We start from the raw sequence: 16,021 nt of genomic DNA on the forward strand, positions 1-16,021 counted from the left end.
GAAAACACTTTGGAAAATATACAGGAAACAGAAGGTAAAACGTTTGATGATAGAGGAAGTTAAAAATAACTTTAATGAATTTTCTGAACTATCTGTAAGTTTTATCTATGCTTGTCTCCAACTATTCATATAAATAAGGTTTGCTTATGTTTTATCAGATCCTTTGATATAATTTATTGCTGTAAAGTACTGAACAAATTAGCAGTATATTACACTCCACATCTCCATCTGAGGTGAGTCTTACTGATTTACTCCATGTGCCCTGATGAGAAACAAGGCACATGAAGTTCAAGTATTTGCCTCAGAAACCAAACTTAAGACAGAGTTCCCAACCTGTTGGTTGACCTCTTTAGCACAGGGCATTTTATTCCAACATAATTAAATTATGCCTGCTGGCTCAGATATAAATTTGCTTTATTCTAAGAAATGTAGATTATAATCAGAAAAATACTTGAATTTGGTTCCTCCTCTCCATGAAGAAATAGATGAATGTGTTATAAAACTTGATCTTGAAATAGTCCTTTCAGCAAATAATTCCATGATTTCTAGTGTCCTTCCTAGCAATGAAGCACAATGCAACAGGAACTGAGTGAGTTTGAAGAATCAGACTACATTTGAGAAATTCTAAAACTAGGCCCATGACCTAGTTTCAGGTAGAAAAATCTGTCAGTGTTTAATTTTGACAAACTACTCTTACTAGAAAGGAAATCCAGACTACAAAGTCCACAGCCCAGCTAGTCCACTATTCTCTTTTTAGAAAATCACACACAATTAACAAGTACAGGTTTGTTGCCCTGTGTTAATAATACCCCAGGGAGTTGACAACCAGCCAACAACTCAATCTTATGTCTCTCAAATCCTAGGCAAGACCACACCACCAAACTACATTGACCCAAAATATTAGATGAGTTTTTTATTTAAAATTATTGACTTCAAAAACAAACTCCTGGACATTTTAGGAGTCACTTCATGGAAGTGTTAGGTCTAGAAGGTTATTAGCTATCACCTACCCAAATTCTTCCATCCTATATAATAAAAGCGTAATATGCTAATTAGACCAGACGTCCTTCTAGACATCCTTCGGGACGAAGCTGAGGCAGCAGCGACCACCATGGTGGCAGGGGCCGAGCCCCTTGCAAGAATTTCGTGCATCAGGCCTCTAGTATAAGATAAAGACACTAAGGACAAAAGAGGACAAATGGCTCACCCAAGGTTACTATATCAATACTTAATGGCAGAAATAAGAACCCAGGTTTCCTGAGCCGTTTTTCCCATTTGCCTCTCTCATTTGCTTTAAAGTAACCTTTTCTTTCTTGAATTAGCTAAAATTTATCTGGATAGGAGTTAGAGACCCGGAGTGTACTGATCTGAATGACTCCAAAAAAAAGATATCCATGTCCTAATCCCTAGAACCTGTGAATATTACCTTATATGTGATTAAAAGATGGGAAAGGAGAATTTCTCTTGGATTATACAGGTGGGCCTTAAACACAGTCACATGTATCCATGTAAAAGAGGCAGAAGAAAATGGTAAGACAGAGCAAAGGGAGATGAGACCACAGGCTGAGGCTGAAAATCACCAGAAGCTGAAAAAGGAAAGAAGGGACTCTCCCCTAGAGCCTCCACAGGGGCTCAACACTTAATTACAGATTTCTGGCCTCCAGAATAAGTTCCTGTTATTTGAAGCCACTAAGTGTGTGGTAATTTGTTACAGCAGCCACAAGAAACTAACACCCAGGGAGACAAAAAAAAAAAAAAAAAAAAGAAAGAAAGAAAGAAATTAAATTAAAACAGGGGAAATAAAAACTTTAAAATCATAAACTGAATATATATAAAACCAATTACTGATACAAAAAAGAAATGTGCTTTAAGTGACCCAAAGATTGCCTAAAACCTCTAATCCCTCATTTCAAAGGGTAAATTGAGGCAATCACAGGATGCAATTTACCCAAAAATTTTGGCAGAATCTGAGTAGACAAAACCAGAAAGGTTTAGTATTTACACAGCTGCTAAGGAAAACAGTGCAGGCTTCCCCCCAACATGCTAGCTGGTAGAGCTCCTGGACAGACTAAACATAGGCAACAGTTGTCACTGCGGGTGTTCTGCCAACAGAAGTGTAAAGTTGTCATCAGAAATGAATATGTGGCTTCAAGTGGCTTACAGAAATCCAACAAATCTGCATCTTGGACTCTGCACAAGCCAAATCTTCTCAGGATGACCTGGACTCCTTCCCATTAGTACAATGATCAGCTAAAGCCATCCTCTATAAGGAGCGAAGGAAAATCAAAATTTACATCAGGAGAAAAAGATAATAGCCCAGAGTCCAAGTTCAGGAATAACAATATGTAAATAGCAGCCATAGTGACTGAGTCAGTTACAAGTGATATTTCACACTATAATTTATTACTTTCTAAAATCACAGCACAGCTTTAGGCCCAATTTCAGATAAGGTGAATGGAAATAAAAATAGAGCAAGTAAAAGAACAAAAAAGGAAAGAAATGCCTTACCAGGGGTTGTTAACCCGTGGTCGGCAAACTGCAGCTCACGAGCCACATGCGGCTCTTTGGCCCCTTGAGTGTGGCTCTTCCTAAGCCTTAGGAGTACCCTAATTAAGTTAATAACAATGTACCTACCTATATAGTTTAAGTTTAAAAAATTTGGCTCTCAAAAGAAATTTCAATCGTTGTACTGTTGATATTTGGCTCTGTTGACTAATGAGTTTGCCGACCACGGGCAATAAGATAAATAAATCATGCTGTGTGTTTAAATAAAATACTGTACCTCAATAAAGGCAAAGAGTACTTGTCTTCCTCAGAAGTCTTTGTATTCTGGACTCCAAAGGCAAGAAAAAAAGCTCTGGCTGGGTAGCTTAAATTGGTAAGAGCAGTGGTTCATCTTTTTTTTGGCCATGCCCCACCTAAGCAACTCTAAAATCCTGAGCTCCCCCCACCCCGTGCCATATAATTCTTATTATTCAAAAAGTGAGCTCCTATTCACATGGAGGAAGCCTAAAAGGTCATTAACTTGGTCTAAACAAGCTTCCAAAGAACATGGCATCCATGAAAGAGAAAAATAAAAGAACAAAAGGACAGTTGTATTGAGGAAGAAATCACTAAGAAATTGTTTAAAAAAATAATAATATGAAGTGATATGAAAAAATAGCAAATAAAGTTTCAAAACATAACAGAAATGCATAAATAGGTCACAATATATACTTATATACTGTATATGAAGCCCCTAGAACCACAAGAAATGCACAAATTTCACTGTTAATAACTCATTCTCGAACTGCCCCCCTTAAAAAACAAATTGCCCCCCTGTGGGGCGTGTGCCCCACATTGGGAACCACTGGGTGAGAGCATCCTCCCCATATGCCAATGCTGCGGGTTTGATCTCTGGTCAGGGCAAATACAAGCATCAACTGATAAATGCATAAGTAAGGGGAAAAACAACTAGATTTTCTTCTCTCTCCCTAAAATAAATAAATAAATAAATAAATAAATAAATAAATAAATAACTTTTGAAGGCAAGGGAAAAATAAAAGGCCTAACATTGGAATTTTCAATGTGATACTCTCAGAACATCAATGAAAAATTACGCACTGCCCTAGCCGGTTTGGCTCAGTGGATAGAGTGTCGGCCTGCGGACTGAAGGGTCCCAGGTTAGATTCCGGTCAAGGGCACATGCCCAGGTTGCATGCAGGAAGCAGCTGATCAATGATTCTCTCTCATCACTGATGTTTCTCTCTCTCCCTTTCTCTCTTAAATCAATAAAAATAAATAACATAAAATTATTTTTAAAAATTACCCACTAAAATTTCCCCATCAGAGAAATGTTCATCAGACCTAGTAACTATGACACTGTAAGAGAATTCTTAATAAGAAAAGCAATTTTTACTTGCACACCACAGTAAACCAAAAACTCCTATTCGAATCCTGAAATCTTTCAAATTAAAATATATAAGAAGCATCAAATAAGGGTTCACTGATTATTTTGTTTATAAATCTAAGTAACTTGGGCTAGAGATGGGAGGAATTCACTCAGAGAGTAATTTAAGGTGGCATAATTTGGTTACCTATTCTATAGATCAGTTGTTTTTCTTTCTCTAAACTGTAGATCAGTACACAGCTGTGAAATCAGTTCAGTAGAAAATGACCTACCTTTTTAAGAAAATGAAAGTGTACTGTAGATGCAAAAAATATCAGTGTTTGCACTTGTATTTGTACAGTGAAAATTGTTTCATTGTATGCACAGGGTCAGAATAAAATGTGTTTCTTATTGAGGATCAAGGTCAAAAAAGTTTGAAACGGATCCAAAAGAATCCCAGTAAAGAGGCTTAACTCACATGAAATGCAAGCAGCATCTAAAGCAAGTCTACCTCCTTAGAAAACATATTTGCCATTACTTTTGGAAGCCAAACATAAGATGCAATCAATGATAAAAAAAAAAAAAACTTCATGAAATTTTCCCTTTATCCAATGGAACAATGATCATATCTGAAGAGATAATCATTGGGATTTAGTGATCCATTTACCAAAGGCCACTTCCCAAACACTTCACCCATCTTCTCCCTCAATTTCTAATTGGTAAAAGACTTTGACAAGAAAATCAACTCTAGCATCTGCAATTTTATTTTTTTAATCGCCTGAGGATATGTTTTTATTGATTTGAGAGAGAGAAACTTCGATCCTTTGCCTCCCATACACACCTGGACCAGGGATCAAACCTGCAACCTGGGTATGTGCCCTGACCTAGAATCAACGCCAACCCCTCAGTGCAAGGGAGGGAGGATGCTCAACCAACTGACCTACCCGGACCAGGGCTAGCATTTGTCATTTTAGGTCAATAGTTTTCAACTGGTGGAGATTTTGCTCTAATACCCCCAAGACATCTGGCAATGCCTGGAGACATTTTGATGGACACAAAAGGGGGTAAGGAGAGGTGAGATGCATTCCTCCTACCAGAAAATGTCAACAGTACTGAGGTTGAGAAATCCTGTAGACCAAGATTGTAATCTTTTCAAATCTAAAGAAATCACGGAAAGATATCCTGAACCTATAGTCCTTTAGTTTTTATAAACTAAGCAGCTATATTATTAGCATACCTACAAATAGTTCATAACCGAATATGAAATAGGTTTGTCCTTTTCCAAGTGCCAGAGAACGTGGAAATCCCTCCTCTGTTCACTATAAGCTCAACTAAAATTATCTTTTATGTTAGAAAGGTCTCTAATCATAAGGGTACTTCATATGTAGCTAAACCTGTTACAGTATTTAAACATTTTTCCCTTGACCCTAAATAAATCAGTGACTAGAGCAGCATATATTCTGATATAGCCAAAATGTAATGAAAATTTCTATATTTTGCTAAAAATCTTAGAATAAGCAAAATGGGCATTACCAACAGGAGATGGACTACAAGTAAACACTTTGAAGGAAATATAATCAAAAGACAATAATCTAAGTGATGAATGAGTCCTCCTGCCACCAACAACCTAAATATCACCCTCCTCAAGCAGCTTCCTTCTTATCCAAATTCAGACAATCTCAGAGAAGGAGCAAAAAGAGAGGATTAGAAGCTCTTTAATGGTGTAAAGAGACATATGTGGTGGGAAAAGTTCCTCAAAGAAAAAGGCACTGGGAAAGATGAATATTTCTTGTAAAGGACTTAGCATGATGCCTAGCAGATACTAAGTACTCAAAAAGTTACTTTTTTATTTATATACTTTAGACCGAGAATGGCCTTAGATCCTAAGGGGAAAACAGCACTCTCACGGTGAAAGGAAAATGGTGGTGAGAGTACGCGATTATGAATGGAAACAAACAACAACAAAAACTTGACTTTTTAGCTTAATCTTTTTTTTTTAATTGATTTTTTACAGAGAGGAAGGGAGAGGGATAGAGAGTTAGAAACATCGATGAGAGAGAAACATCGATCAGCTGCCTCCTGCACACCCCCTACTGGGGATGTGTCCGCAACCAAGGTACATGCCCTTGACTGGATTCGAACCTGGGACCCTTCAGTCCACAGGCTGACGCTCCATCCGGAGCCAAACCGGTCAGGGCTTTAGCTTAACCTTAATCACAAATTCTTATAATCCCTGCAAAGATTTAAACATTAGAGATCCAACTTGCCCCGATCCCACTGTATCATGAAGCTTTCCAAAACTTTCTCTGTTTTTACAAATATTGAGTTGCCCGTGGAAATAGGCATCATGTAGTTTTTTTTCGGATGCCTTTCCACAATACATAGAGCTTTATCCCATTCATTTTAACACTTCAAGGAAGTCTTCCTGATGGAGCTAGTTCTCAAAGTCAAAAACCTCCCTTGGATGGTGGGAAGTACAGAGAAAATGGCAAACTCAAGGTATCCAGGAGCAAATGCAGTTTCCCTACCAGGGAGGTTTATAGGATGGAGGCCTAAAGGCTTCGTTAGAGAAGTCATTGTGGACAAAACACCCACCCCCGACGCGCCATCACAGGCATCGAATACCCTTCCTCGCCACCCCAAACCTAAGACCTCTGTCTTTTTGAGCGCTGATTGGACGACCAGCCGAGCGCTCTCCATAGGATGTTTTACTGGCTCCAGATTTGGTCCATCCATTTAACCGCCCGACTCCCTCATTCCCCATTGGAGTCAAACCGCTGCCTCTGGGAGGAGCCCAACCTACCGCGCGCTTCGTGCTCATTGGCTCAGTGAAATGCTGCTCAGGAGGAGAAAACCCGCCTCCCACATTCCGATGGCCCAAGGACCGATCAGTCTGCAGCTAAAGACAGACTCAATTGGTCTATACACATGCCAGTCAAATTCTTCGTGGGCAAAGCTCCACAGAACCTGCGGGGGTAAAACATCCGCCCCTGTCCTTCCATTGGTTGGCCAGACCCACCGCTCCCCCTTCACTAGCCCCCACCTCGCGATCCATTCATTTCACACAATAACGGGCTCAATTGGAGTCGGTTCGAGACCTCCCATCGGTAGGCAAGACTGTCCGCCACTTACCCGGGATCGAGACCGATCTCTCACGCAAATGTCTTCTCTGTTTCTCTGTGATGAGAGCCGGACCACAAGCCACCGCTGCCGCCGTCTTCTGCGCAACGCCAACCGCCCGCCAAAACGGATCCGTCCCTGCGCCTGCGCTACCAATCCTGGGACCAGACCTTTTCTCCGCCCATTACGCCTGCGCAAAACGAGGCACAACTCCCGCCATTACGCAGGCGCTGTAGGTTCGCCACCGTCTCCCGCCCGCCATTTCACGTGTTTCTTGAGCCAGGCGGAACTTCTTAATGCGCCTGCGTGAACTCGCCATTTTACTACACATGCGTTCTGCAGGCGGTTGTTGCAAAAAATAAAATTGTCACATTCTACTTTTTGATACATAGTATTAATCATGCTTTGACAACTGAGTACAATGTAACATTTGCAGCGTGGAAGGTTAGAATGTTATTTAAATACCCTAGGTATATTTAAATATGAATGATTGGTGGGGTAGCCAATCAGACGAGTTAAGAATAATATTACTCAGGAACCAATAGTCTCCGAGGGGTGGGCACTGCGTAGAACGCCCAAACGGATGACGTTACAGCAATGCCGCACCACACACCAATAGGAGCAGGAAGCTATGTCAGTTATCCTATCAGAGCTACCAAGGGGCGGAGTCTACCAATGCCGCAAGGGAGGAGGCGGGATAAAAAAGCGAGGCCGAAAGTAGGCTGGCAGATACGCTCCTTAGATCACTCCTTTCTGCTGGTGAACGCGGCGGAGTAAGCATCGTTGGAATTTCCCCTGTTGCAGTCATCATGTCTAAGTCTGAGGTGAGTTAGACGCTCTCTACAACTTAACTTTCTTCCTCGTCCCTTCCTGAGTTCTATGGGATGCAGTGTGGATGGGCTGCTTGCACCAGCCCATTCGGCAGTTCTTGGGTCGTGCCCAGGGCCTACCCCTCCCGAAGTTCAGGTCGCCATTTTGTCCTCGTCGTGGCCATGAGGCCGTCGTCCTGAAATCCTTAGTTATCAGCCGCTCGTTCCTCCCAGTAAGACTCTTAGACATTACACCGATTTTTTTTTTTTTGCTTTGTCTCAGAGGCGAATTTCTTAAAAGCAGCTGTAATCTCTTACTGGCAATGGATCCCTCCCACCTAGTCCTTTTGTTGCGCGTGCGTCGGGAAGTAGGGACGCATGCGCCCGCGGTTTCCCAGCCCCAACATAAGGTCTCCCCCACGGGGAGAAGCACGTGGCTTATTGGGACCCGCGGGAACAATATGAGTGCTAGCACGGGGCTGTCTAGTTCTGCTTCTCGTACGGGAAAGGTGTTTTGCGTTAAGCGCCCACTTAACGCTTCCCCTCTCCCCCCATTCCTAGTCTCCCAAGGAGCCCGAGCAGCTGCGGAAGCTCTTTATCGGAGGTTTGAGCTTTGAAACAACCGATGAGAGTCTGAGGAGCCATTTTGAGCAATGGGGAACGCTCACGGACTGTGTGGTAAGGCTTGGAAGAGACAAAAGGGCAGTAGAACCTGTCGATTTTCCTGGGCTTGTCTTGCTCTAGTTCCGTCTGAATGCTTGGGGAAATTAACAGGATTACAGTTGCAGATAACTTGGGCGGGAAGGTGTGGGCTTAAGTGATTAAAAGGCTTTTATTCCTAGATTTACACTAGGTGGGTAATGGGAGCTGCAGGGCTTTGTATAAAGGGCCGGTATAAAGTTTCCTGTTACCTTATTCGAGGTGGAAATGTCAGTGGCTTTGGGGATCTTACTGTGTATTAAATGAATTACATCTCAGGTGATGAGAGATCCAAACACCAAGCGCTCCAGAGGCTTTGGGTTTGTCACCTATGCCACTGTGGAGGAGGTGGACGCAGCCATGAACGCGAGGCCACACAAGGTGGACGGAAGAGTGGTGGAACCAAAGAGGGCTGTCTCGAGAGAAGTAAGAGATGCTTTTTCTTTCCCCTTGGAAGCGTGCCGTTAGGTACGCTAGGGATGGCAAGAAACTTCGATCCTAATTTTGGGATAGATCCTGCTCTAACTTAATTGGGGCCTTTTCCCTCTTAGGATTCTCAAAGACCTGGTGCCCACTTAACTGTGAAAAAGATTTTTGTCGGTGGTATTAAAGAAGACACTGAAGAACATCACCTAAGAGATTATTTTGAACAGTATGGGAAAATAGAAGTGATTGAAATCATGACTGACCGAGGCAGTGGCAAAAAGAGAGGCTTTGCTTTTGTAACCTTTGACGACCATGACTCTGTAGACAAGATTGTCAGTAAGTATCAGGTGACATTTTGCTGAGGGTTCTGAAGTCTGGGTTGTGTTCTGAACCCTGAGATACTGTGTTCTTTTTATCTTCAAATATAGTTCAGAAATACCATACTGTGAATGGCCACAACTGTGAAGTAAGGAAAGCTCTGTCTAAGCAAGAGATGGCTAGTGCTTCGTCCAGCCAAAGAGGTGGGTGTTTTTGCTTTTATTAAATAAACCTTAAAGCTCAATTCTAATTTGTATGGTTCAACACTTAAAACTTTTCTTGTTAAGGTCGAAGTGGTTCTGGAAACTTCGGAGGTGGTCGTGGAGGTGGTTTTGGTGGAAACGACAACTTTGGACGTGGAGGAAACTTCAGTGGTCGAGGTATTGGATTATGCTCCACTGTTACCAAGTAATAGTAAGCTTGTAATTTAGTTAACGGAGATAACTTGTCCTTTATGTAATCTGTGGCAGTATTGTAACAACATTTCCAAAGTTACATTTTATCCAAATGTTGTGACTTCTCACTAACCAGAAGTTAAAGACTCTGGTATGGAAATCATTGTTATAGTGCAGGAACTACTTCCTAGAGTTCATACTTACAAGGCTGGACTTTGTATGCAATTTATATACTTCAAACCTGCTTTAAAATTTTGCTCTCTTACAGGTGGCTTTGGTGGCAGCCGTGGTGGCGGTGGATATGGTGGCAGTGGGGATGGCTATAATGGATTTGGTAATGATGGTAAGTTTTGTTGTTTTAGGAATTAGACAAGTGAAAAGGTTTTTTGGCTGTCTACAGAATAGATGGGTAGAAACTAAAACTTCTAGTGCATCTAGTGCATGACAAGCTAAACTCTGACCATAACAGCATGATTCAAGCAGGCTGTTTCCCATTAGCCTTAAACAGATTTTGATTGTTGAATACTTTTGTCTTATTGAGAAGAATTGTATTCTTGTAGGTGGTTATGGAGGAGGTGGCCCTGGTTACTCTGGAGGAAGCAGAGGCTATGGAAGTGGTGGACAGGGTTATGGAAACCAGGGCAGTGGCTATGGCGGGAGTGGCAGCTATGACAGCTATAACAACGGAGGAGGCGGAGGCGGCTTTGGCGGTGGTAGTGGTAGGTATCCAGTGATCCAGGTACTTGGTGCAGTAGCTAGATTAGTCTTGTAGTTTATGCCCATGTGGGGATTAGATGCTCTTAAAAGCATTATGTGGTACACTGCATGGTACTTTTTAATGGGCTTGCTATGCTACCTCCTAGCTTTAAGCTGGGGCCGCCTCACTCCCAACTAGTTGAATAAGTGGATAGTGGCGTGTTCAGCTGGAACTAGATTAGCTGGAGTAGGATTTAGTGTTTTAACTTCTTTGGGACCATAGGCACTTAGTTGATGTATCCAGCATGTGTTTGCAGTGCCCCTGGATGGATAAAGGCCTTCAAGGCTAGAGAATATGCTCTGTTGTCATGGTGAGTTGGGTACATTTTTTTTTTTTTTGAATACTGGATTATTCAACTGAATGCCTTGTCCAGAAAATAGGAAATGCAAAGATAAACGTTGGAGCCATCCGAGTTTGGGAGAAAGGCAGGCAGGTTGTGCAACCTCGTTTTCCTCCCCCCCACACTCTGAACACTAAATAGATTCAGTACAGCCCTCTTTCCATTCCTAGGAAGCAATTTTGGAGGTGGTGGAAGCTACAATGATTTTGGCAATTACAACAATCAATCTTCAAATTTTGGGCCTATGAAAGGAGGAAACTTTGGAGGCAGAAGTTCTGGCCCTTATGGTGGTGGAGGTCAATACTTTGCCAAACCACGAAACCAAGGTATGGTGCATGTATATGTAGTATTAGAGGGCTAAGTGTATTTCTAACTGGTACTAGTAATAAAAAGCTGACAATTTAAAGCCTTCAAAATACTGAAGTGATTGGTAATTTGCAATTAAATTGAAAATATCTGAGCTTAACCTCAGATTTTAACTTTATTGCTTCAAACATAAACGCATTACTATTGATATTTCCAAAAGTTTAAAGGAACAACCCTTATTCTTAGGTGGCTATGGCGGTTCCAGCAGCAGCAGTAGCTATGGCAGTGGCAGAAGGTTTTAATTACTGCCAGGTAAGTAAACATCTTTTTGTATTTTGGCTTAGTTTTCATAATTGATAATGAACCCAGTAACCCTAATGTAGCTAAGCAGTGCAACATAGTTAACATTATAACTTCAGTAAAATTGTGGATATTAAGCTAATAATTCAGATCAGCAAAATTTGTGGGAAACAAAACTTGATATTGGATTGTAGCCTTTAAGTCTTAATATGTTTAGATTAACAACTTTATTCCATATTGTTCAACAGGAAACAAAGCTTAGCAGGAGAGGAGAGCCAGAGAAGTGACAGGGAAGCTACAGGTTACAACAGATTTGTGAACTCAGCCAAGCACAGTGGTGGCAGGGCCTAGCTGCTACAAAGAAGACATGTGTTAGACAATACTCATGTGAATGGGCAAAAAAAACTCGAGGACTGTATTTGTGACTAATTGTATAACAGGTTATTTTAGTTTCTGTTCTGTGGAAAGTGTAAAGCATTCCAACCAAGGGTTTTAATGTAGATTTTTTTTTTTTGCACCCATGCTGTTGATTGCTAAATGTAATAGTCTGATCATGACGCTGAATAAATGTGTCTTTTTTTAAATGTGCTGTGTAAAGTTAGTTTGCTCTGAAGCCATCTTGGTAAATTACCCCAACAGTGTGAAGCTAGAATTCCTTCAGGGTGATGCCAGGTTCCATTTGAAATTCATTAACAAACTGCTTGGGCACAGAAGCCATTGTCTTCAGAAACTTTGGTGTAGTTGAATTGACAGTTACTGTGTTGTGACCTGGAGATCACCATTAAAAGGGTCACCCAAGCAGAGTCATGGAGTTTATTTGGTTATTAATGATTGTTGGCACATCCTATGCAATATATCTAAATTGAATTATGGTACCAGATAAAATTATAGATGGATATGAAGCTTGTGTATCATCCATTATCATGTGTAATCAATAAACGATTTACTATCCTCTTGAATGACAACTGTATGGATTTGGGACTGGCAGAGCTTTGGACTTTCCCTACCCACCACCCCTGATAATGTTGAATACTTCTATCACAATTCAAGTTCAAAGCTTTGCCAGAGAATAGAAACCAGCTGCTGGCTAATGCCACCCCAAAAGTCAACAGATTTAGAGTACTTGGGAGATGTTTTTTAAAATTGGCCAGCACCAGTAAGAAATTCTTATTCCTACACAAAATAGGCTTACATTAAAGGAAAACTGCAGTTTCCTTTGTTCTGGTTGGGTGGGCCTTTATAGAGGTTTATAGATTTTAACCACACTAGTTGCCTATTTGGAAACAAAAATTATGGGCATGTTTAGGAACCATACTGCTTACAAACATGATAACTGCAGTTTTCCTTTAAACACGGCACAAGATCACACAACCATCCTAAAATGTTAATTGTATGGAAAATGATTTCTAAATCTTTTAAGTTACATACTATCCAGTCATTGTTATTTGTATATAGGTTCTTTTGAGCCCTCCCCTTTGATATTTTCAGTGCCATTGTACTTACCTAGTAGCATAGAGATTTGTTTTATCACTAGGACTGTATTTCATCCCATGGGTGTGTTACTTGGAAGTCTGGGGGCGGGGTGGTGATGGGTGGGAGGTGGAGTGGAGGCGGGTGGGAAAGCATGGATGGATGATACAGTTCCATGGGTTTGATATTGGCTGAGTTTGCAATGGCAGGTGGAACCTTAACTATTGAGGGAGTTTGCAGATACCTCAGGATTCCTGACAATGCCTTTAAAGATCCAGGAGAGATGTTCAGCTACTAGGAACTGCTAGCAAGCATAGCGCGAATGGCTCCGAGCTCAGACACTCTACAGCTGAGAGTAGACACTTGTGGTATGTGGAGTACAGATAAGCCAGGGGCAGGCCACGGCACGCTCCATGAAAGCTAGGAGGGAGTGAATTTTCAGTGACCATCGCAAGGAAGGAGGCAGACAAAAGTAAGGCACACCTGACTCTTAGGACTAGCAGTCAGAACCAGGAGGAAAGGTTTTATTGCTATGCTGGTAGGTAAGAACAGATTTTACTTACATCCATATAGTTATGTAAAATCCAGTTTTTTGTTATATTTCCTTAATATATTGAGCCAAAACTAGTCCAGTTAAGCTGAACTTGGTTTTTCTGGAGATGGATTGTTTTAAATTGACACCCTAGCCTTGGTGGATAACAATTGAAGGAAATGAGTGCTTTAACTGTATCTACTATGAATAATAAATTTTTGGCCCTTAATTTTATTTCCTACTTCTTTGACCCATTTCCTTAAAACAATGGCTCAAAGTAATGCATTAGACTCTTCCCCAAAGTGATGGTGGGAGGGCGGGTGGACCATTAATTGGGGGGTGGGGGACTTAGCCTGAGATGGGACTTTATCTCAGAAAAGCTAGTTCTAAAGGTTGTTTGCTTTTCTAGGGAGGAGTCTGGTACTACAGGCTTATCAACACGTCTTAAACAGAAACTCATCTGTCCAAGCTCATGGCTAAAAGGTAAATTTTTATAAAGCAATGGTAAGCAAATGATTGGTATTGCCAAAATAGAATGAATCTGCCTCAGAACCAAAGACTTGCTAATCTGATCTAATAGAAATCTGTTAATAAAGCAACTGGGTTCCCAGTAAAAAGAATGGGAATCTTTCATCTGCTTGTGTAAATACTTCATAACTTTTTTTTTCTTTTTGCAGGAACATCCTTATGAGGACGACCTTTATCTGAGCCAATGTGTACTTCATTTTCACTGCCATGCAGTTTTCGTGGGCTGTGTTGCAGCTTGAATTAATCATTCAGTTTTATGAATGGGCTTTTTAAATAAAATGCTTTTAACTTTGTTTCTTTCACTTTCTCCTTTTCGTGATACTTAGGGTAAACTTGACACTGCACCCCTCAAGTTTGAGAATGGGAACTAGAGGAGGTAATGATATACCAGGTGTCTGCTAAACCAGAAAACTTACTAGCAGGATCAATCTAAAGAAGCAGGGCCTCGTGTAAAAAGTCATTGCATTTTGAACCTAGCAGTTAAGGTAAATGTTTTAAATCACGGGCTGGTGTTCAGATTAACAAGGAAGGATTGGGTTGTGGGAACTGAAATCTGAGAGGCTGGGCTCTCACTGCAGGGCTGAATTGTGACCGGTAGAAGTAAGCTGGTAACTGTTGCTCCACTTGAGAACACATCTTTTTTTCTAGTTCTCCTGGCAAGAGAGAAGTTGTAAAAGCCAGAGCTGTCCCACTCCAGTCTCAGGAGAGCTATGCTTATCTGTTAAATTCTGGAGGGGCATAGTGGATGTCCTCTTTGGTGAACAAGTATGTATTGGCCAGGTATCTTAGGCAATTTTAGCAAAGGCTTAACATTTTTCCCTGCTATTTTTAGGAGGTCACCCTCCCTCAATTTTAATCAGCTAAGGCGGGGTGGGGTAGCAAGTACGTTATCTTGCTGCTTAATCTCCATTTGTGACTTAAAGTTGCTAGATGTGGTTTTTCACATGGTGGTTTGGTGGGATAGGACAACTCGGGCTACCAGAGTTTACTAAATACATTTTTATTTTTTTAATTTCCTGGGATGACTGGTTAATAAGAGCTAAAAGCATTCTTATTGAAGAACTTCAACCCTGTCCAGTGTGGCTTGGTTGGCTGTTGTCTCATACACCAAAAGGTGGTTAGATTCCATTCCCAGTCAAGGTACATGCCTGGGTTGCACACTCAGTCCCAGGTAGAGGGGCATGCAGGAAGCAGCCAATCAATGTTATACTCACATTGACATTTCTCTCCTAAAAATAAAAACAATTGTATTACATTCTGTGTACTTTGATGGATGCCTTACTGATACAAGTTAGAGGAAATAGACTCAAGGAAGATAATTACCCTGTGCTAGTTCTTCAAAATAGGCTCACAACCAGTTTACTCTCCAAAAGCCTGTTCCCCCTGCTTTAAGCACATACCAAACAATGTATATGATGGTCTTCGTGGTAATGTGTACATAAGCATGGCATTGTCCTCACTATGTGTCATTCTTTGAACCAGAGCTTATTAGGTGCTCAGTGAATTGCCTTTATGAGCTGGATTAGAATGAAAACTGATGTCCCTTAGGGCAGCCTGCAGTCGCCAACCAGTGGTCCATGGGGTCCGAAAGGTTTGCAACCACTGCCTTAGGGGAGTAATAAGTTTCTGAACAGTTGACCCCAGGCCCTGCCCTCTACAACTTGGTCCCACATGTTCAATTTTTTGAAAGAACAAAAGTTGACAAGTGTGGACTCTTCAGATCTATTAGGAATAGAGAGCTTTACTTTCAATTCCCTAAACTTGGACATGTTTTTCAGAATGTGCAGATACGAAGATTTCACATCTTTGACCACTTTTCTGCTTTTGTCTCACAACTGTAGTGTCACTATCAGAAACTGGAAGTAGCCCTTGCTGGTTTGGCTCAATAGACAGAGCATCGGCCTGCGGACTGAAGGGTCCCAGGTTCGATTCCAGTCAAGGGCATATGCCCAGGTTGCAGGCTCAATCCCCAGTGGGGGGCATGCAGGAGGCAGCTGATCAATGATTCTCATCAATGATGTTTCCCTTCCTCTCTGAAATCAATAAAAATATATTTTAAAAATTATAGAATCTGGAAGTAAGATTTCCCCATTGGAATGGAGCTAGTAAAGTTGAATAGAAGTATAAATAGAAGCAAAATGCCAAAATAAGTT

The 16,021-nt window shown here is 41.2% G+C and overlaps 2 protein-coding genes across 5 annotated transcripts in view; one reads left to right on the plus strand and one right to left on the minus strand.

The window, feature by feature from the left end:
• The window catches only part of CBX5 (chromobox 5), a 37,911-nt gene extending 30,737 nt beyond the window's left edge, over window positions 1–7,174 (minus strand). Inside the window, exon 1 of the mRNA XM_006095791.3 lies at window positions 7,001–7,174. The gene's annotated coding sequence lies outside the window, so the exon portion shown is untranslated. The remainder of the gene's footprint in view (window positions 1–7,000) is intronic.
• A 508-nt stretch (window positions 7,175–7,682) lies between these two features.
• HNRNPA1 (heterogeneous nuclear ribonucleoprotein A1) lies at window positions 7,683–14,161 on the plus strand. 4 transcript variants are annotated; one of them, XR_001349602.2, is made up of 12 exons: window positions 7,683–7,812; window positions 8,359–8,475; window positions 8,776–8,922; window positions 9,048–9,258; window positions 9,351–9,443; window positions 9,528–9,620; window positions 9,904–9,978; window positions 10,196–10,354; window positions 10,903–11,058; window positions 11,285–11,350; window positions 13,750–13,823; window positions 14,018–14,161. XR_001349602.2 is itself a non-coding variant. In XM_023759664.1 (11 exons), the coding sequence occupies exons 1-10, from the start codon at window positions 7,798–7,800 to the stop codon at window positions 11,338–11,340; spliced, it is 1,122 nt and encodes a 373-aa protein (XP_023615432.1). In that variant the 5' UTR covers window positions 7,683–7,797; the 3' UTR covers window positions 11,341–11,350; window positions 13,750–14,161. The 4 variants fall into 4 exon arrangements, 3 of the variants coding, with proteins under 3 accessions (XP_023615432.1, XP_006095857.1, XP_006095858.1); XM_023759664.1 differs by having other exon boundaries at window positions 13,750–14,161; XM_006095795.3 differs by lacking the exons at window positions 13,750–13,823; window positions 14,018–14,161 and adding an exon at window positions 11,587–12,297.
• Window positions 14,162–16,021: the final 1,860 nt, after the last annotated feature.

The sequence above is a fragment of the Myotis lucifugus genome, unplaced genomic scaffold (genome assembly GCF_000147115.1).
Source record: "Myotis lucifugus unplaced genomic scaffold, Myoluc2.0 scaffold_160, whole genome shotgun sequence".
In the NCBI taxonomy this organism is placed as follows: Eukaryota; Metazoa; Chordata; class Mammalia; order Chiroptera; family Vespertilionidae; genus Myotis; species Myotis lucifugus.